The 22,607-nt window shown below is 38.0% G+C and overlaps 2 protein-coding genes across 2 annotated transcripts in view; both read left to right on the top strand.

The window, feature by feature from the left end:
- The window catches only part of LOC149901499 (endoplasmic reticulum metallopeptidase 1-like), a 29,432-nt gene extending 14,821 nt beyond the window's left edge, over nt 1-14,611 (top strand). Inside the window, exons 11-16 of the mRNA XM_090111335.1 lie at nt 7,104-7,477; nt 9,033-9,125; nt 9,326-9,536; nt 9,994-10,215; nt 10,363-10,574; nt 13,125-14,611. Coding sequence (XP_089967461.1) covers nt 7,104-7,477; nt 9,033-9,125; nt 9,326-9,536; nt 9,994-10,215; nt 10,363-10,574; nt 13,125-13,292 — 1,280 coding nt within the window. The 3' untranslated portion in view covers nt 13,293-14,611. The remainder of the gene's footprint in view (nt 1-7,103; nt 7,478-9,032; nt 9,126-9,325; nt 9,537-9,993; nt 10,216-10,362; nt 10,575-13,124) is intronic.
- A 1,646-nt stretch (nt 14,612-16,257) lies between these two features.
- Nucleotides 16,258-22,589, top strand: LOC149901498 (transmembrane protein 209). Its single transcript, XM_090110822.1, has 9 exons — nt 16,258-16,438; nt 16,526-16,654; nt 19,179-19,354; nt 19,514-19,835; nt 20,056-20,156; nt 20,369-20,478; nt 20,570-20,795; nt 21,588-21,712; nt 22,070-22,589. Coding segments are annotated over exons 1-9 (1,482 nt in total). The 5' UTR covers nt 16,258-16,436; the 3' UTR covers nt 22,361-22,589.
- Nucleotides 22,590-22,607: the final 18 nt, after the last annotated feature.

The following is a 22,607-nucleotide window of genomic DNA, read 5'->3' as shown; positions in this document are numbered from 1 at the left end:
ATAAAATGCTCATAAAAAATATTAATGATAATACGACGCTTACAAGTTTTGAAGGAATATTTTGTCTGATTCGACTTTTCTTTCTTTCGCTTCTCAATTCGCTGCTGTTGTTTTGAATGATTCGACTTTCCTTTCTTTCGCTTTTCAATTCGCTGCTGTTGTTTGGAATGGATATATTATTATTTTGCTGATGATTGCTTTTTTCTTCGAGTGGTAATAATGATAACTTTACTACTGGCCGCTTTAAAATTCCATTTTTTGTTTTTAATGTAACGACTCTTACTAACCCGTCGCTTCCTGGATGGGTTTCTACTACTCGGCCCACTGGCCACTTCCCGGCTGGCATAATATCATCGTGAATGGTCACTAAATCCCCTATTTTAAGGTTCCTTTGAGGTTCTAACCATTTGCTTCGAACGGTCAACTGGCTGAGATATTCATTTTTCCAACGTTTCCAAATATCATTAAAAGTTTTATTTACTAAGTACCATCTAGTCCTGGCATCATGTGCTGTTTCTATTAGAGTATTCTCCGCTCGCTGATGTAAGAAATGTGAAGGTGTAAAGAAATCTAAATCTTCTACATCTTCCGTAATTGAACATAAAGGCCTTGAGTTAAGGCATCCTTCTATCTGGGCAAGGATTGTGCTGTATTCTTCAAAGGTTAATGCTTGCTCTCCCACTACTCTTTTTATATGCTGTTTTAGGCTTCTTATCGATCTTTCCCAAATTCCTCCTGCGCTAGGCCACGATGGACAGTTCCAGTGCCATTCTATCTCCATTTCAGTGATTTCTTTGTAAAAACTATCGCTAAAATTGCTTATTAATTCATTATATTCTTGCTGTATAATTTTATTTGCTCCGACAAAGTTCGTGCCATTATCTGAATATATATGCTTTGGGGTTCCGCGTCGTGCTGCCATGCGTCGCAGAGTCTCTATGAAAGTTGTGCTGCTAAGGTCAGAAACTATCTCTATATGTACCGCTTTCGTAACCATGCATATGAATAACGCTATGTAACCTTTCGTGGTTTTTACTCCTCGACCTTTATTAATCTTGACGTTGACGAATCCTGTAAAATCGACTCCTGTATGATAAAATGGAGGAGCTGGATTAACACGATAACTAGGCATATCTCCCATTAGTTGATATAATTTTGTAGGCTCTCGCTTTTTACATGTGATACAGGTACGAAGTTGCTTCTTTGTTGCTCGATATCCCTTAACTATCCAGTATTTTTGCCTTAAAATTGAAATAGTAATTTTTGCCCCACCGTGAAAAGAAAGTTCGTGTGCTTCGTTTATCAGTAGTTCCGTTAAACGTCCGCTATATGGAATAATTATTGGATATTTCATATCTTCGCTGATGTTTGCATTCTTTAAACGACCTCCAACTCTTAAAATACCATTTTCATCTAAAAATGGATTTAAGCTTAATAATGCACTATTCGATCGTAATTTATTTTCCTTTTTTAATTGCTCTAAATCAGCTGAGAATTCAGTCGATTGAACATATTTAATAATTGCCGTTTTAGCTTTTCTCACGTCTTGTAATGTGAGATACGTCGGCCTTTGTTTTAATGACGGTGTAATCGCGCGTAATATCCATGCTAATACTCGTACTATTTTTATTAATGAACTATATTTGTTTAATAAATTATCTATTATGCTTGATGCGTATGTTTTTTGAATGATATTAACTTGTTTTCTTATTTCTAAATTTGTCATATAATTAGTGTGCTGCTGCTTATTTTTAAAATCTGAACTCAATAACCATTCTGGACCTTGCCACCATAATAAATTTTCTTTTAATTGTAATGCTGTTTGACCTCGACTCGCTGCGTCAGCTGGATTTTCTTTCGTTTTTACATAGCGCCATGATTGAGGTTGCATTGTTTCGTGGATTTTCTTTACTCGATTTGCTACAAAGGGCTTCCAACGGTCGGGGTTGCCGTTGATCCAACCAAGGGCTACCATTGAATCGCTCCATCCATAAACTTCAACTTTCGTGCTGCTGATGCTATTTTTTATTTTATTCATTAATTTTGCTAATAACTCCATGGCACATAATTCTAATCTAGGTAAAGATACTTCCTTTTTATTTGGCACTAATCTGGATTTTGCTGCTATTATTATAGTTGAGATTGCGCTGTTTTTTACGACTCTGGCATATATGACGCATGCATAGGCTTTTATTGAGGCATCGCAGAACCCATGTAATTCAATTATGCTATTCTCATCACATTTATACCATCTGGGAATTTTAATACATTTTAACGTATTTAGCTCCTTTTTTATTTTTATCCATTCGCTTTTTATATCTTGGGAGACTGGATCACGCCATTCAAGATCTGCTTGTAACCATACTTTTTGAAATAAAATCTTAATTTTTGTTGTAAGCGGCGTCAACCATCCTAATGGGTCAAATAGCTTAGACATTTCCGATAATAATTTTCTTTTCGTTAACTTTGCTGGGTTTTCATATAATACGCTATCATAGTCGAATACAAATACGTCACTAATAGGGTCCCATCGTAGGCCTAAGGTTTTCGGCGTGTTTTCCGTTTTAAACATAAATGTTGATTGCTCGTCTCGTTCTTTGCTAGTTATGTTTTCAATGAGGCTCTTATCATTTGCAATCCATTTTCTCAATAAGAAACCTGCTCCGCTAAGTACATGATTTACCTCCGCTATTTTTTGCTGACCTTCGCTAATTGTGTGTGCTCCCGAGATGTAGTCATCCATATAAAACTCTTCTTTAATGCTTTTTGCTGCTTTTGGGAAATTATTTTGCTCATCTTGTGCTAGCTGATTCAACGTCATAATTGCTAAGAAAGGTGCTGCTTTGGTTCCGTAAGTGATAGTTGTTAATTGATACGCGGCTGGTCCGGGCTTGATCTCCACCATATCTGTTGAAGTTTTTGGTCTTCTTCTTTTACTAATATTTGTCGATACATTTTTTCAATATCAGATGTGTAGGCGTAACGATATAGTCTCCATTTGATAATGATACTTTGTAAATCCTTTTGCATATTGGGTCCCTTGTGCATAACGTCGTTTAAGCTGTAGCCTGTCGTGGTTTTTGCTGATCCGTTAAATACGACTCGTAGTTTAGTGGTGCTGGATGCTGCTCGCTGTACCCCATGATGTGGTAAAAAACATTGTACGCTTGAATTTAATGCTGCTAGTTTCATGTGTCCCAGTTGTATATATTCGCTCATAAATTGCTTGTATTGCTCCGATAATTCATGCTGCTTATTAAGTTTATTTTCTAAATTCTTAAATTGTGCTAACGCTAGTTTTTCAGACGATCCCAATTTTTCTAACGCTTGATCCTCCATAGGTATGCTTACTTCATAACGTCCGTTTTTTAATCGCTTTGTAGTTGCTAAGTAATAATCTAAACACTGCTTATCTTTCGCTGACATGTCATTTTGCTCCTGTATATCCTCTATTTTCCAAAAATCTTGAATTGCTTGTATATGATTCAAAATAACGTTGCAGTGGAAGGTATTTATGCTGCCTCCACATAATAACCAACCCAATTGCGTCTGCTGTGCTAGTGGTTGTGAGATTTCGCGGCCTCGAATGATCCCATCTAACATAATGTACGAATAAATATCTGCTCCAAATAAAATATCTATTGCTCGGCTTTTGTTAAATTCTGGATCTGCTAAGTTTAAGTGCGCTATACATTTCGACCAGCCGGGTTTTTCAAACGATCTATTAGGTAGATTTTTTATAAGATTAGTCATAATGAATGTATCGACGTTGAAGGTAAAATTGTTATATATAGATTGGCAATTAATCTTGAGTTTTCCACGACAGTTGTTTTCTTGGCCCCCTACACCAAGGACGATCCCTTTGCTTTGTTGACGTTTTAAGCCCAGTTGCTGTGCTGCTCGTTCGGTTATGATGCTAATTTGAGACCCTTGGTCGATCAGTGCTCGCATTATGTGCTGTTTGCCATCTTTAGCTGTTACCTTTACCAATGCGGTGGCTAAAAGTACTTCAGAATCATCTTGCTGAGACATATTCGATTGATTTTTGGGACTGTAATAGACCTGTCTTTGGGTGTTGCTACTCATCAATTTTTTATTTTTAAAATTTTCGCTAGCTTGCTGCTTAAAACATTCGTGTAATAATGTGTGATGTGCGCCAGCACACACATGACACCGCTTATTCGAAGTACATTGACTTCCATTGTGATCAAAAATGCAATTAATGCAAAACCGTAGTTGCTTAACCGTTTGTAGTTTATTCATAAATGATAATTTAATAAATTGTGGACAATTAGTGAGCGCGTGTTCGAAATTGCATAAGGGGCATTTTTTCGCTGAGGTGTGCATTGACGTCAGTGACCTCTTTACTTGATTATTAATATTAATTCTATTTGAATTAATATGTATGGGTTGTCTGTTCGTTGCTAATAATTGGTTTGATGTTCTATGATATCTTTGTTCTGCTGCTGAATTTTGGTTTCTTCGTGATGATTCAAGCGATGTAAATTTGTTTTCAAGAAAATCTAAAAATTCTTGTAGTATAGGGAGCTCTCGAGTGTTTTTTAATGATTCTACGTATTCAGAATAAGTTTCGCTGTCTAATTTTTGCGATAATAAATGTACCAATAGCGGATCCCAAGTAGTTATATCTACGCCTAGGTTTTTTATAGCGTGCAAGCTTTCTAATGTGACGTCATGTAATTTCTTGATTGCTAGATATGATTGCTGCTGTATATTAGGTAAATTGAGAAATATGTTAACGTGCGATGTAAAAATTAGCTTCTTGTTATCAAATCGATGATTTAGGATGTTCCAACAAACTAAATAATTATCGGAGCTGATAGGCAAATGCTGTATAAGGCGCTCGGCTTCCCCGCTTACTTTAGCTTTTAAAAATTGCATTTTTTGCGCGTTCGATATTGATGTATTTTTATGTATAGCTTCATTAAAAAGGTCTTTGAATGATACCCACTGATGATAATTGCCAGAAAATGTCGGTATATCCATCTGCGGAGTTGATTTATCTCTATGACTTGTTGCACACATTTTTGAGTTTATAGCTCTCTTTGTATTGATATATATTTTTTCATGCTTAGTAAAATTAATTTCGTACGCTTCATCTTCCTCTCCAAGTTCACCAACTATCTCCCAATGTAAATTTTCCACCGCTGACCATCGATTGTGGAGAATACGAAGGGAGTCTTCATATTCCCACTTCTCCTCCAAATTATTCACCTCAATGTTTCTTACTGCTCTGATAAATGCTTTAAAATTGACTTCCTGCTTTCGAGATAAATCGTCTAATTTGCTGTTGGTCCCCCGTGATTGAAATGTTGTAGACCTAGGCGTCGCTTGCGATTCTAAACCGGATTCTCCCGCTTTCGGCTCTAGATGGGCTTGCTTTTGTAATAAAAAATTATCATATGCTTCACTGATCGCTTCCTTTGCTCGAATATAACTGTCGTGAATGTTAATAAATTCTTCCCGCATAAAATATTGATGCTGTGTCGATTCATATTTTAAAAGCTTTTCATGATTTTTCTGGCATTCATCCCATAAAGATTCTAATATATCTAAACGCTGTCTGCAATATTCGATACTCTTACGCTCTGCACTATCTTTTTTAAAATTAGCTAATAACTTCTTTATTTTGTCCTTGATCTCTAGTTGGACCGTATATAAAGCTTCCATTGTAATATAAAATAATCAAACGGCAGAAATAAAAGATAAAATGGAAAATTCTTACTTGGCTGTCTCGGATACGGTCGACGTGGCTACGTCCCCGGATACCTTAGGTTGCTTGCTGTTGCTGGCTGACGTGGCGGTTGACGCGTGGCGGCACGTGCTGGTGACGTAGGCGGCTGGCTTACGTCTTGCTGGTTGCTGGTTGTTGATTCCTTGTTGCTAATTGCTGATGGCTATTTGCTGCTTGCTGATTGCTAGATGCTAATTTTTTGGTCACTGATTGTCTGTTGCTAATTGATAGTTGCTGATTGCTAGATGCTGGATGCTGACTGCTTAATGCTCGATGCCAATTGCTGGTCGCTTAATGCTGATTGCTAGATGCTGATTGCTGGATGCTAGATGCCAATTGCTGGTCGCTTAATGCTGATTGCTAGATGCTGATTGCTGGATGCTAAATGCTAGTTGCTGGTCGCTTATTGTTGATTGCTAGATGCTAGATGCTGGATGCTAAATGCTAGTTGCTGGTCGCTTATAGTTGATTGCTATATGCTAGATGCTGGAGGCTAGATGCCAAGTGCTAGATGCTAATTGCTGGTTGCTAGATGCTAGTTGCTAGATGCTGGATGCTAGATGCTAATTGCTGGTTGCTAGATGCTAGTTGCTGGATGCTAGATGCTAATTGCTGGTTGCTAGATGCTAGTTGCTAGATGCTGGATGCTAGATGCTAATTGCTGGTTGCTAGATGCTAGTTGCTAGATGCTAGTTGCTAGATGCCTTTTGCAGTTCACGGATCGCTAATTGCTATTTGCTATAATATGCTGGTCGCTGATAGATAATTTCTGATTGCTACTTGCTATATGCTGGTTGCTGATAGATAATTGCTGATTCTGCTAATTCTGCTGTTCTGTTAATTTCTATTCCGCTCGAATGCTGCTGCTAGATATTCTGATAGGGGGTTTTGCTGCTGGCTGGCTGTACTTTGCTCGGGGCGATGTGCGTGGCGACACGTGGAGCTGACGCAAGCTCTTTTATGGCTTGAAAATGCTGGATTTTGTATCTCGTTAAAATGCTAATTTTGGCTGCTGTTGAATGATATGCTGCTTGCTTGTAGTTATAAGATAATACGCTGAATAAATATCACGGGGGAAGAAGGGACACGTGGATTTCCGGTTCCACGTCACACTTTACACTCGCGACGCGGCACACTTTTTTATACGGTGATCCGGCTCGAAAATTAGTACTTTTGAAAAAAAAAAATTGCATTTAATTTCTACAAAATTTATGAATAAATTCATAGTAAATACATTATTTCTGTATTTTGGGATAAACAAAATGATTTTAAGTTGAAATTAAAAATTTAAAAAACTTATTTTGAACTTATGCATCATAAGATTACGTTACGTGGTCGTGTGTCGCAGCGGTGTGCGCGTCGTGGTGGGACGCGCGGCTGACGTGGGGCAAGGCAGTGCGGCGCGGCGGGCCGGTGGCGCTGGCCCGCGGGCAGTGGGGGGCGCGGGCGTGGCGCGGCGCGCTGGGCGCGGCGGCGGGCGGCGCGCTGGCGGCGGGCGCGGCGCTGGGCCTGCGCAGCGCCTTCGTGCCCGCGCTGTGGGCGCTGGCGGCGGGCGCCGACGCGCTGCCCGCGGCGCTGCGCCTGCGGCCGGCGGCGCGCGCCGCGAGCTGGGCCGCGGCCGCCGCGCTGCCCGCCGCGCAGACCGCCTACCTGGCGCTGGGCTGCGTCAACATGTTCGCGCCCGTCATGGGCCGCGCCGGCACCACGCTCGTGCCGCCAGACGTTAGTCTTCATATCATACTCCTCTATAGTATCATTGCTTCTATTTTATTTTTAATGTATATAAATTAAATTTGTATTCGTATTATTAATGATGTATAGCTCATAGTAGAGCCATTTTAATAGGCAACATTTGACAGTTCGACTGAATTCAACGACTTAACCTAGTGACGACGACATAGAATAACATGATATTTCGTTTTGTTAGAACTGCACATTTGCTTAACTTTTTTCTATTACGATTACATATTTATAGTAATAACGACTGATACGAGTAATTTTAAGATTTGATCTTACTAATAAACCATTCATAATAAACAATTTTTGATTTAAAGAACTTACGTCGCTACAATTTTGTGTCAATAAACCTTTTTTTCTTTTTAAATATCAGAGACGTTACTCTAAAAATCGAAATCTGACATCTAGAATCGAATGCATTGATTACTTGTGAATAAAAATCATCATAAATTAATAAATTGCGTTGTGTTTTTTAATTAAACTCTGTCCATTATATTATTTGCTTTTTGACAGCTTCACGCCTATGTAAGATTGTATTGTCTATGTTAAAATGTCATACAAATAATTATCGTACTTCATGGACAGGTCCCGCCCACTTAGTGATGTCTACACATAATTATTCAATGATGGGTCGATAGATTATAATAATCGATAGAAATACTCTGTAAAATATATCCGATACAGAAAAACTCTTCTATTATGTTATATAATTTAACCGTAAAGACAACCAAATTGTAAGATAGAAACCAATAAATAATAAAATATTAGTTTAGTTTAGTTTTAACATACAATGCATAGATATGTGGTCATATTATTACATATCTTATTAGTACGTTTACGTTGTAATTATTATTTACGTACCTGATTTGATTTATGATAATATTTTGAATTTATAATTGAAATGGTATCACAATCGATAATCTTTTGAACATCACTTCTGGTATCACCCGTCGAGCTGTCAAAAAGCAATTCTTATAGTGGACAGACTATATGTTGTTATACTTGTCTTATTTTACTCCTTAAATTTACGAAAGAAAGTATATTACTGGGACAGGGAAAGTATATTACTGATGACTTTTAAAATTGACATGTGTTTCAAGTTCGATTGACAAATGTTTCAAGTCCGTATCGATGAATTCACTTTAAAAGATGTTTTAAGCAGGTTAGGTACCTCTCTTCGAAGATAAAATTGATGACGTCAAATGTTGCCTATTAAATTGGCTCGACTATAATGCTACTATATCTCTGTCTTAAACTCAAACAATTTCTTCATTTTTTTCTTTTAGAAGCACTTACGAAGCGTTATTACATATTTTTAACATTTACCACCGATTCGGAAAGCAGTATCTATGGAGAAGAACCGGCAAGAAACTCCTTAGTCGCTCTTTTAAAATCATGTTCATATTACAATTCAATTTTACATAATATGTAACTTACATCTAACTACATAATAGAGCATAATATGCCAAAGAACTCAATTTTGTTATCAATTGATTTACATTTTCAGACTATAAATTATGTGATACCAATTTATGTACAGGTTATTATGGCGCTAATAGTGGGGTCGTTGACTCTGACGGTCTTCAGTTGGATGTTACCTATCGTCGTTACGGCTAAAAATCCACGAATCCTGGTATGTCGTTAACTTTTTACTCACTTTACATATCTATGAATCTAATAGGGCAAAAGTAATAAGTTTTAAAAAACATCAAAAGTTGTGCTGTCTTTATTTCTGTGATGTTCACTTTTATGATTTTATAGTTTTTGTATCTTTTTTTCTCTTCCCGTAATTTGAATGGGTTTATTGTGTCCCACGTCCCCCGTGTCGCGCAGCTGTACGCGGGCTGGTCGGTGACGCTGTGCGCGTGGCTGGTGGCGGCGGGCGCGCGCGGGGGCCCGTACAGCGCGGCGCGGCCGCAGCGCGTCATGCTGTTCCACACGCGCCGCTCCGTGCACGCGCCCCCCCCGGCCCCCCCCACGCACGAGGACTTCTACTGGCTGCCCGAGCTCGACGCCAACACGCCGCACTCGCTCGACGAGTACGGTGAGTGGCCGCTGGAGGCGTACTTCATGTTTCATGTCAAATATGTTCGTATAAATAACGCGTTACTGAATAAGTCAGTCTGGTTTTCTTCCTTTGTTTAAGTGATCACTTACTTCTATTGGACGTCCCTAGACGCATACGTTTTTGCCATTATCTATACAAATATTATAAAGAGGAAAGGTTTGATTTTTTGTTTGTTTGTTTGTATGAATTGAATAGGCTCCAAAACTACTTGGCAGATTTGAAAAATTCTTTCACTGTTGGAAAGCTACATCATTTCTGAGTGACATAGGCTAGGTTTTATCCCGGAAATCCCACGGGAACGGGAACTATGCGGGTTTTTTTTTGAAAACGCGGGCGAAGCCGCAGGCGGAAAGCTAGTGCCATTATAAATAAATAACTTGGTAAAAAAACGTCTATAAATTCTATGTTAGACACTCTTTTTTTCCGTGTTCAGTCCCGGGCATGCGCGACGCAGTGGCCACGCCCGCGGAGGACTGCGCGCGCTGGGTGTACTGCGGCGCGCCGTACTACCTGCCGGTGAGCTCGCTGGTGGCGCGCGGCCACGCGCTGCCCGCCAGCTCCGCCCCGCCCACGCAGCTCCACCTCGCCGCCAGCCTGCTGCCCGCCGCCGACCAGCCCATGTACCGGAGGAAGGAGCTCAGGCTGGATATTAATGGTCGGTGCCGTAGTGATGATTATTACAAATATTTGATTGTTAAAATTGAATTGTGTACATTAAATAGTATTTTCGATTTCCTTTAAATAAAAAAATAATAATGAATACCAAAGTATCTAAATTCAATGTTCACTTTGTAATCACCAGGTCCCAACCACATAGTAGTGATCCTGGCGCCGACCGCGGGCGGCGAGATCACGTCGTGCCGCGCGGGGGGCGCGGGGCGGGGCGGCGCGGCGGGCGTGCGGCCGCAGCCCGGCCCGCGCTGGCGCCGCGCACGCGACACGCTGCGCACGTACTTCGTCACGCTGCACGACGCGCGCCCGCCCCGCGCCTGGCAGCTCTCGTGTGATATACAGGTGGGTTCGAGCACTACTGACGAGATAAAACGCACATATACTTATACTAGATTTCCGCCCGCGGCTTCGCCCGCGTTTTCAAAGGAAATCCCGCATAGTTCCCGTTCCGGTGGGATTTCCGGGATAAAACCTACCCTTTGTGTTAATCGAAGTTACCTTCTATATATGTGCTAAATTTCATTGTAATCGGTTCAGTAGTATTTGCGTGAAAGAGTAACAAACACAACACATGACACACACATCTTCACAAACTTTCGCATTTATAATATTAGTAGGATTAAAACTGCTTTTTACATTATCTCTCTGATTATTTTTTTTAATTTATCTATAAAATTAAATACTTAATTAAATAAATAAACATATCGCCTAACAACGGTTTAGAGCAATTACTCCAGTCAGTCAAGACAATCAATTCACAATAATTCCAAAAGTTTTCAAACTACGGTCAAGTGAATGGTACATTGGGACGACATTAAATCTCATTTTGCAACCTTGTCCGCAGTCCGGAACAATGTTAAAATTGCAATTAAATTATTTTTGAAGTGAAAACTTCTTTAGTGGCGTTGAGCACTTTTTCTGTAGTGGGTATAAAATCTTAAACTCGCGTCAGGACACGTGACCTGATCGAAAAAGCGTAAGACGGATACCATTCCAAAATATCAAACATGCTCAACGTCAATAATCAAGTTTTCACTTCTGCCGGCACTCCCAGACTGAGTGCAACCCGTCTTTTTTTTTTGCTGTATGATCGTGAAAAAAAATTCCATATTATGTATTTAATTTGCAACCAATCTAAGTGTACGGAACTTATGGATTTTTGCTGACTTATAGAAATTTTTGCGGCAAAGAGAAATTTTCCTCGCGTATAGTAATTTTTCTTTCTTATATAAATTTTCCAGCTTATAGAAATTTTTCCGAAGTATGGAAATTTTCCTTTTTCCCGACTTATGGATTTTTCCTGACGTATAGAAATTTTCTGGCTCATAGGCATTTTCCTGACTTATACAAATTTTCGTTATCTATACAAATTTTCCAAGCTTATAGAAATTTTCCAGCTTACAGAAATTTTTCCGACTTTTGGATTTTTTCTGGCGTATATAAATTTTCCTCACGTATAAAAATTTTCCTTAGTTATAAAAATTTTCCTTTTTTTTTCCCGATTCTAAAAATTTTCCCGACGTATGGAAATTTTCCTGACTAATCGAAATTTCCCGACTTATGGCATAAATTTTCCTGGCGTATAAACATTTTCCTGACTTCTACATATTTTCCTAGCTTATAGACATTTTCCTCATGTATAGAAAATTTCCTCTCTTATGGAAATTTTCCGGACATAGAAATTTTTCCTGACTTATCGTAATTTTCCTGACTTATGGATTTTTCCTAACGTATAGAAATTTTCCTGACTTGTACAAATTTTCCTTATCTATATAATTATGCGGCAAAGAGAAATTTTCGTCACGTATAGAAATTTTCCTTGTTTATAGAAATTTTCCTTTCTTATAGAAATTTTCCCCACTTAGAAATTTTCCTGACGTAAAGAAATCCTCTCTTATGGAAATTTTCCGGACATAGAAATTTTTCCTGACATCGTAATTTTCCTGACTTATGGATTTTTCCTGACGTATAGAAATTTTCCTGACTTGTACAAATTTTCCTTATCTATATAATTATGCGGCAAAGAGAAATTTTCGTCACGTATAGAAATTTTCCTTGTTTATAGAAATTTTCCTTATAGAAATTTTCCAGCTTTTAGAAATTTTCCCCACTTAGAAATTTTCCTGACGTATAGAAATTTTCTGGCTCATAAACATTTTCCTGACTTATACAAATTTTCGTTATCTATACAAATTTTCCTAGCTTATAGAAATTTCCCTTTCTTATAGAAATTTTCCAGCTTATAGAAATTTTTCCGACTTTTGGATGTTTCATGGCGTATACAAATTTTCCTCACGTATAAAAATTATCCTTTTTTTTCCCGCTTCTAGAAATTTTCCCGACGTATGGAAATTTTCCTGACTTATCGAAATTTTCCCGACTTATGGCGTAAATTTTCCTGGCGTATAAACATTTTCCTGACTTCTACAAATTTTCCTAGCTTATAGAAATTTTCCTCTCTTATGGAAATTTTCCTGACATAGAATTTTTTCCCGACTTATCGTAATTTTCCTGACTTATGGATTTTTCCTGACGTATAGAAATTTTCCTGACTTGTACAAATTTTCCTTGTTTATATAAATTTTCCTGTATTATCGAAATTTTCCCGACTTATGGCGTAAATTTTCCTTTAATTTTTACGACTGATTAAAGTAAACCACCCACCTATTTCCACCCATATCCCGTACGCTATGCTCTCTATCCACAGGCCGCGCGTGCGCAGAATGGCTCATGCAAATACTTATAATCCATAAAACTAATTTATTTATTTATAATAATGAGTTTATTTATTATTTTATTTATAATAAATGAATAAATGAAAACTTGCAATAAATGAAATTATCTTCGACATAAACAATTGACTTATATTGACACGCATATTTTCCATGGCAGCGGCCGCTCGCCGCCAACGACACGCAGTGGGTGCACATGTCGGTGGCGGGGCACAGCATGTTCGGCGAGCGGCAGCGTGGGCCCCAGCACGCCGCGCTGCTGGCCGCGCTGCCCGCCTGGACCGCGCCCACGGGCTGGGCCGTGCACCTGCACCTGCTCTCCGTCTGACGCTGCTAGACCTCCCCCCCCACCCGGGCCGCAGCACGCCGCGCTGCCCGCCTGGACCGCGCCCACGGGCTGGGCCGTGCACCTGCACCTGCTCTCTGTCTGACGCTGCTAGACCTCCCCCCCCCCAACCCCCCACCGCGTCACACGGGACTACGTAAGAGGACAAGCTTAACAATATAGGACAGGGACTATTATGGAGATCACAGTTATGATTGAGTCATTTAGCGAGCAATGTTGCGACATCATTGCATAAGTATTTCTAAATACGCAGTCTACAATGACAGAGCAAACCACTTTTTTATTATTTTGAATTGAAATTTGTTTTCAATTATTTTGCTTTTAGTTTGGCAGCAATGTAAGCAATACAAACATTTAATAAAATACCTACTTAAGTAGATCTTTTGCAATAATTATTTAGTATAAATATTTAATTTATACGCTTATATGTGTCAAGGTATACACTAAATAAGGTGTTCATTGAAATAATATTTAATATTGTGCTTTAATTATTATATTGCTAATAACAATAATCAAAGAATTAATGAATCCTGTCCAAAGAGTATTTAACATTCCCTAATTTGTATTTAACAACATTGTGTACACAATTCCCAATGTACTAGAATCTAGATTTGGGCTGTGCACCTTAAATAAGTTGTAGTGCGACTCAAGAGCATGCTTGTGTTTATTTGTTTAATGGTCCCTCTTCACAATGAACAGCGTTGGCCCAATTGCCATTGCCTCTGATTAGTATCGGGATTGCCTCTACTCGCCCAACACTACCCATTGTGAAGAGGGCTCCCTAAAGTTTTTAAAGTTTTTAGCAAAAATCTAGTAACATTTCAATATTAACAATGACTTTTCAATAATTTAAATTGACATTAGGAAAGCCTATAGCTATAAAAAAGCAAATTGTAATCTATTCAATTATTAAAGCATATCAATTTAATTTATAGTATAGTTATGTAACAAAGTTGTGACTATTGTTATGTAGAGCTTTTAGTGAAATCTGGCAATGACGCTGATCAACATGTATTCTAATATATTATTGTAATGTTTGTCTCTGGCTGATATATCGTAATTCAATGGCAAAAGTTTTACTGCTCACTGTTGTAAAATACACAATATTCTAAAAACTGTAATTTTAAAGTAAAAGCAATTAAAAACTAAATGAAATGAATAACACCATGTAATAACGCGACCCTTCGGTAAAGCGTCATTGTTAAAGTTGCCAAATACAAGACATGATGGTTTATCATAATTATCATCAATTAGTTGTAATGTAGCGATAGTTGATCGTAGCCGTCCGTTTACTGTTTGGTTTGGAGTTTATTGTTTATGATTAGTTTATTAAGACCTTTCAAAAGTCAGTACCTACTGACATAGGTAATTTAAAGGTGTGAGAAAAAAAATAGAAATAATATGGTTGCTCGATAAACAAATGTGCAAAGTTAGGGGCCTATGAATGTAGACGATTGATGCTTGATGATATTTTATAAATAAGATTAAATTGTATTTGCAATTAGTTATACCAATGAAATTATTCTATTATACGAAAAAGATTGACAATTTAAAATAATACATGCTTTTACAATGAAGCTTCAGTCTTGCACAAAATGAATTAATGTTTTGCTTTATAATTAATAAGGTAATTATATTCGTAAATATATACCAGGCACAAAATAAACTAAATAAAATATCGATAACTAGTTGTTCTCTTTCTCTATAAAACCACAATAGAATCACTAATATTAATCACAAATTTCATTTTTTTATTAACTAAATTTATGATTTAATTATCACCTATATTTACTTGAATTTCTGTAAAAAAAAGCTCTATTCAATTTTAATTAATAGTCTATAATTATTTAAACCACTCTTTAAATTTTAGTATAAAATTTATTTGACATAAGTTTGGTGCCGGTACCTAGTTATATTACAATGGGATTGTTAATTATATGCGGGTACCTACTACAGTGCCCTCAGAAGTGTTTTTGTATCAAATGGCAATATTTAAATGTGTTGTGTTTATGTTAACTGAATAAAATGTTGATGAAATATCCTATGTCTTTTATTTAATACTAGTTCCCGTTGGATTTCCGTGATAAAAAATCCTATGTGTTGATCCAAGTTACCCTCTATATCGGTGCTAAATTTAATTGTAATAGGTTCAATAGTATTTGCGTGAGAGAGTAACAAACATACATACACATACATCCATCCTCACAAGCTTTCGCATTTATATTAATATATACTAGCTGTGTTCCGCGGTTTCGCCCGCATTGCTCCGCTCCTGTTGGTCTTAGCGTGATGATCCTATAGCCTTCCTCGATATATGGGCTATTTAACACCGAAATAATTTTTCAAATCAGACCAGTATTCAGTAGTTCCTGAGATTAACGCGTTCCAACAAACAAACGCTTCAGCTTTATAATATCAGTATAGATTATTAGTATTAATTACTTAGGATCTATGGGTCATGTTTTTATAAGTTACCTTTGATGGAAATTAAAAGTTTAGACCATTGTATGCCATACCCTTCTGTGAGATACTATTAAGTTTTATTTCAACAAAATCTGTTTATAAAACATACGAAAATGTCTTAGATATTCAAATATACGGCACTCTGTCGGAAGCACAGGTCGGAAGGGTATGCAACACCTTTCCTCCCCCACGAAATCGTACTCGTCACAAAATATCATATTCAGTCTTTATTCAGTACAGTCTTAGATCATTAATGATCTAAGAGTACAGTATATTATAATAAAGACTATATAAATTACAGTTTAGTGCTTGTTTCACACACACATTTCACAGGCTTGTTTAGTGCTATGTTCAATTGTTTATTCTATGGTGTTTACACTTCGTCACTTCGTACCACTTGAAATTTGAGCAGTCTGTGGACTTTGACTGAGATAGACTTTGACATATGACAATGGATATATGTCAATTGTCATTTGCCATTGCGGCTTGCGCGCGGCGTGCGGTTTTAATAATGTTTGAAACTGTGTTTTTTAATTTCGTTATTTAGATGATAATTTGTTGAAAAGTGATGATGATTTGCCTTGCATATTAGATGTCTATAGAAGAGCTTTAATACTCGATAAATTCTTCATTTATTTAGATCCCTTGTTATAGATTTTCATCATGTAAGTATAATCCAACGTATAGTAAACAAAGTTTTATATTTTCTGTTTCTGATATTTGTCCTGGTACTAAAGTTATATTTTTTTCAGGTCTCTCAATAACAGTTCACCTTTACTTCAACGCACAATAGACTTAAATTATGCGAACAAAAAGCGGGTCAAGTCTTTTAAATGGATTTGTGTAAATGCCACTTTCTTGGTGATATTTACGTACGATTTGTAAGTATAACCATATTACTATTACTACCGTTCGATTTATTGTATTTTGTATACTTGGGGGTGTACGATTACCTAATCGTACAGACAATACATGTTCCCAATCTCATCTAATCCCAATATAATGAAGAAAAAATAAATATATCTAAATCTCAATCTTGAATCTCCTATCTTATATTTTATCCCATTACATTGGTCCGTACCGGGCGGAGCTACATCATCTCATCTCATTATGGTGAATTAGTAATAATTTATCTCAAATCTCAATCTTATAATTTACCCCAAAACCTCCCCCATACAGGGGGTATTCTAAGTATTAATTTAACTTTAACCCATCTTTATAATATAAAGAATGGGTCATGTTTATGTATTTATTTTCACTGCCTGTTTTTGTTCAGTCAGTGTTGTAAACAAGGGATCAGACTATGAGCGGACGGTGTTCATCAATTTTGTGTCCTTGCTAATTAATGAATGAATTATTAATAATTATTAATTAATCAATGAATATATTAATATCATAAAAGGAATGACTTTTTCTATATCTTCAGCTTTCTGTTGGCGACTATCTGTCTAGTCTTTAACTTAACAAATTATATACTGCAGCCTTATTTGCAAACCACTCTATGTCAAAACAGAAGGATCTGTCTCCATCATGCTTGAGACAAAAAGTGGCATTTGGATGATATCCCTTTCCATCCTCCACAAGATCTAACAACGTTTTTATAAAGATAATAAATGTTCAGTGTCAACTAATCTAAATCTATGCTTGATTATAAACATAAGAAAGTCTAGACTATTATCAAGAATAATTGAGTATTTGAATAAAAAAAAATTATTGATTTTTTTTATGTATTGCACGCCTCATAAGCGAAGCGTTGAGGTGGGTACTACTGTCACTTCGCGCAAAACATCTGATTTTTCAAACTTAAAATGTCTTTATGTATCATACATTGCACTTGTAAGATAATACATACACACACATATTAAGAAAAAACACTATTTTTAACGTTCATGATATTTTTGATGTCATTTTTGTTATTTAAACTAGTTAAAAAACAGTTTAAAAAAGTTCTGTCTTGGACGTCCGTGTGTCTGTATGTGCGGATCCTTTTTCTTGTTAACACGATAGCGACCGAAATACTTTACTAATCGAGTCTTTTTTTTTCTCTTACGCTTGAGTATGCTCAGGAATAGAACCCTTTCATTTTTCAGGGTCTGATTCGATGTGGTTTAATTGTTATTAAATAAACAAAAATAATAATTAATAAATATTTATTAAAAAAAAATTATGAGGCGTGAACTTTTGGATTTTCCAAATTATATTTTGAAACTTTATTATTAATAATATTGATATTTAATGCAAATAACTTCAAAAACAATTTTTTCCGTTAATTATAAGCAATTAAAAATTGATGAAATTTAAGTTAGAATCACGTGACTACAAACGCGCCATGACTGGTCACCACAGTTGTGACGTCATAATGTTATAGCTATGTATTAACTGCAGTACATAGCGTTTACGGCTATTACACGTGACTAGACAATAATATTGAAAGTTTATTGCTAAAATACGATTTGTTAGTTGGTTCCGAATTAGTTAGTTACGAATAATATTCTTGATGTTGATATATTTATGATCACCGATTTTTGTCAGGAGTTGCCTTTGTATATTCGTACATAATGGTACAAAACGATAACTTATGAGGTTCACCATTTTTAATATAAATTTAAATAATATAATTAACAATTAATATAATTAATATGTAATTTAATAATGACAACAAAATTAAATAGATCAAAACACTTTATTTATTATTAACACGCTTTTATTAGCTTCACCTGTATGTTTGTATGTAACCGACTCCTATCGATGTTTCGACTCGATTTTGACCCACTTAAAACCGACGGATTTTGTTCAAATTTTGAACACTTATCAAGGTCCGATGACAATACAATAATATCATAAATTTATCCTGATAAGGATCGCCAGGATTAGCTTAAAACATATGTTTGTATGTAACCAATTCTCCTTTCAATTCGATTTAGACCCACTATAAACCGACGGATTTAATATAAATTTTGTATACTTATAAAAACCCGGTAACAATACAATAATTTCATGAATTTATCTTATTATCCTGTTTAGTTTTTCAAACTATATTTATTTTTCTATCAACTGCAATGAGTGAAAACTAACATTATGACGTCACACGCGCTCGGGTGACGCTTCGGGAGTTGTCGGCGTGTCTTCGGTACTGGATTCAAAGACTAATTTTTATTTTGAAATAACTTTTGAATTATTGCAAAAAAATAAAAATAAAAACAGTTTTGTTATAAAACTAATATATAATCTTTCCATTTATCACAAAAAAAAATTTAATTCAAATACTCAATTAGGCTCAAACAAGGGCTCAAAGAACTTCATAAATAAGTCAGAGTTTTAGTGATGTGGATTCCCAATCGGACAAATTCTACTTCTACATAATATTATAATTGAGGCTTTCTAATAAATTCCTCATGGCTTTAGATCATGTAAGTGCCCGGGCTACACGTCGGTGTTCCACTATGTGGAGCTGGTGTGCGCGGGCGTGCTGGCCGCCAACCTGCTGCAGCACGCGCTGCAGCTGCTGCCGCGCCGCGCCGCCGCGCTGCCGCTCTCGCGCGCGCAGCAGCGCCTGCTCGGCCTGGCCGACGCTGATCTAGGTATACTGGCATTTCTTTATTCAATAAATTTAGTTATGGTCAAAGGCATATGTGACTGTCAAAATATAATAACTGTCAATAAAATATTTTTGCGACTATAAGCTCGGATGTAACCCATTCTATCTTTCAAGTTAGATCAAACTGCACATGTGATTTCAGACTCATCATTCATCCTGGCAGACAACGGGCCCGCGCAGGTGCCACAGAGTGCCACAGAAGACAGCGCGTGGTCGGTGTCGGACGCGGAGCTGTCTCTGTCGCCTCGCTCCTGGCGCCCGCCTTCCCCTTCACCCCCCTCCCCGCATTCCCCACATTCTACCCATTCCCCACACTCCCCGCATTCCCCACATTCCCCAAATTCTCCCCATTCCCCACACACGCCGCCGTCGCCGCAAGTCACCCCACCACATTCATCATCGTTCACTGAAAGAGGTCGAGACTATTTCATCGCTGACAGGCATTCTCTAACGGAATATCTCAAGTGAGAACATTGGGATGCAAAAATTAACTACTTATGCATTTGTATTTATGAATTTCCGAATTTTCTCAATATTATGTGCTATACCAATCACTATTAAAAAAAAATGACTTGAAGTGATACAAAAGATTACTTCAATTTATTTCATATGAACTACACTAGTAATTTCTGTATTGAGTGTGAGATAATTACTAATTGAAATTGTCATGTATATTGCTCGCAGGCAGTACGACGAGCGCAGCCTGGTGGAGGCGGGCGGGGCGGTGAGTGCGGGGGGGGCGTGGGGCGCGCCGCCGCACTACCAGCTCGCCAGCGTCGACACCGGTATGTACCACGTGCTATACATTGCACTAACTTAACACTAACATCTGCATTTTTGACTAATTATACGACATAGTATATAAAAAGTGGATTTCTCAGTCCATATGTATCCTTAAATCTTTAAAACTACGCATAACGGGTGAAGCCGCGGGCATAAAAACAACTTAATTATGTAATCAAAAAATTCTATTACAATTATGTCAAAAAATTTGCAGCAAATAGTATGAAATCAGAAGAGGGATCACCGGAGGGATCTCCACAAGTGTGGTGGCAACTCGATCTGGACCCGCAGCGTCTCACACAGTTCAACCTCAATTTACGATTGGTATAACGATTGTATTATTTATGTATTGAATTCTGAATGATTATTGATTGTCTTGCAAGTGTTGATTTAACATGTGCGATGTGTGTGTCAGTGGATCCACGTGACGATCCTGGAGCGGCTGGTGCGCGAGCTGCAGCGCGTGGACGCGGCGCTGGGCGCGGGCGGGGGCGCGGGGCGCGAGGGCGCGGGCGGGGGCGCCGGCCGCGTGCCGCCCGAGCGCCTGCGCGCGCTGGCCCGCGACGTGCCCGCGCTGGCCGCGCTGCTGCCCTTCCTCGAGCCCTTCCCCGACCAGCGCTACCTCGTGCGACGCATCAGGGGTAATGGCTAATACTCGACTGCTGCAGTATACTCTTGTAAACTTAACTGACTTCAAATTCTTAGTTATATAGAAAAACATCCAATATTGTAATTACGAATAAGGTTATTATTTAATAGATTTCCGCCCGCGGCTTCGCCCGCGTTTTCAAAGGAAAACCCGCATAGTTCCCGTTCCCGTGGGATTTCCGGGATAAAACCTATATCCTATGTGTTAATCCAAGTTACCCTCTATATGTGTGCTAAATTTCATTGTAATCGGTTCAGTAGTTTTTACGTGAAAGAGTAACAAACATCCATACATCCATACTTACAAACTTTCGCCTTTATAATATGTAGTATTAAGATAAGATTAAGATTAACCCCTTATTCCTTTTTGCTTTCACCAGTCAGATAACATGTTATAATATAATATTGTTAGACGTAACTTTTGATTTAATATTTTTGTGGATGAATATTTGTCACCGTTTCCTGTCCGAACATGTTTAACTGTCGAATACTATAAATTGCAGCGTTCCTTTGATTCGTGGCGCATTCGTACGAATAGTGCCTACGGGCTCGGACGTTGTTTATACGACGTTCGACCCAACTACCTTCACTTTGCTAATAGTCGTTGACTTGCTGCGTTTTGTTATCAACTACCTACATCAATTAGGTCGCTGTGTAGAATCGCAGTACATTCTTATTACATTCAAAGTTCAAACTAATATTTAACCCGGCCTCCCGTGTTATTTCTTATAATATGTATAATAATGTACTATTAAGAATAACATTATATAAATATTGTTGTTTAGAGTTGGCTACGGGCGGCTGCATGAGTGCGTACAAGTGGAACGGCGGTGGCGCCGACTGGGACGAGTCCAAGCCCACTGACGCGGAGCTTGTTCTGCACCTAGTGGCCACATACTTGGATATACAGGTATGACCTACATTTAACAACAATTATTATTTTTTAACATCAATCTTTCATCAAACTTTCTTAATATTCTCATATCATATAGAGATATGCATGTATTTTGTCTGCATGCATATTACACCGTTAATGTATTATGATTTATGTATCACATATGAAATTAATGTGTCTATGTGTAATGTGTATGTCTTTGTGTTTATTTCAAGTTGTGAACCAATAATAATAAAAATATCACCTCTTTTTAAAGATATTTTTGTGAATTGATAGTAAACACGTTTTTGTTAAACTTGAGACTATTTAATCGCTAGGCTGGTATGGCCGGTAGCTATGATGTAAGTATGTAATGGTTCGTTCGGTCGTCAGACGAGCGGCGGCATGAACGGCGCGGTGGGCGGGCGCTCTTTCAGCTCGGAGTACCTGTCGCTGGAGGGCGGTGGGGGCGGGCGGCTCGCCATCGTGCGGCAGTCGCGCGCGCCGCCGCACTACGCGCTGCAGGCGGGCGAGCAGCGCCTGCAGCTGCCGCGCGGGCGCAGCAACCTGCTGCTGGCGCTGCTGTGCCTGCTGGCCGCCGCCGCGCGCCGCCGCCCGCCCGCGCTCGCGCGCACGCACCTCGGGCCCGCCGGCCTCAACATGCTGTGGATCATCGGCCGCTGACCGCGCGCCTCCCCTCATGTTCCTAGTGTTAAGTTCTAATTGTAAACTTTTGACAATAAAGTGATGTACTTTATAACTGGTGTCTTTTTACTTTAGTTTTTATCTGAATGCCATGTAATCTTACATTAATACCAGATCACTTTTTTATATGTATTAATATTCATTTGTACTTTTGGTATCTCAATATGTAAAATTTAAATAAATAAATCTTTTATGAATTTTAAGTTTATTTTATTAATTTATATTT

This window comes from Colias eurytheme, chromosome 16 (genome assembly GCF_061535395.1).
Source record: "Colias eurytheme isolate Ceu_HAF_F1 chromosome 16, ilColEury1 Martin Lab GWU primary, whole genome shotgun sequence".
In the NCBI taxonomy this organism is placed as follows: domain Eukaryota; kingdom Metazoa; phylum Arthropoda; class Insecta; order Lepidoptera; family Pieridae; genus Colias; species Colias eurytheme.
The sequence above is the reverse complement of the archived record's forward strand: the minus strand, read 5'-3'. Positions and strand labels throughout refer to the sequence as shown.

What these genes read in the sequence shown, in the direction of transcription:
- LOC149901498 (XM_090110822.1), top strand. An exon ending in GCTCGCCAGCGTCGACACCG is followed by an intron (nt 20,157 to 20,368) that starts GTATGTACCACG and finishes AAAAATTTGCAG; the next exon opens with CAAATAGTATGAAATCAGAA. An exon ending in CCTCGTGCGACGCATCAGGG is followed by an intron (nt 20,796 to 21,587) that starts GTAATGGCTAAT and finishes ATTGTTGTTTAG; the next exon opens with AGTTGGCTACGGGCGGCTGC.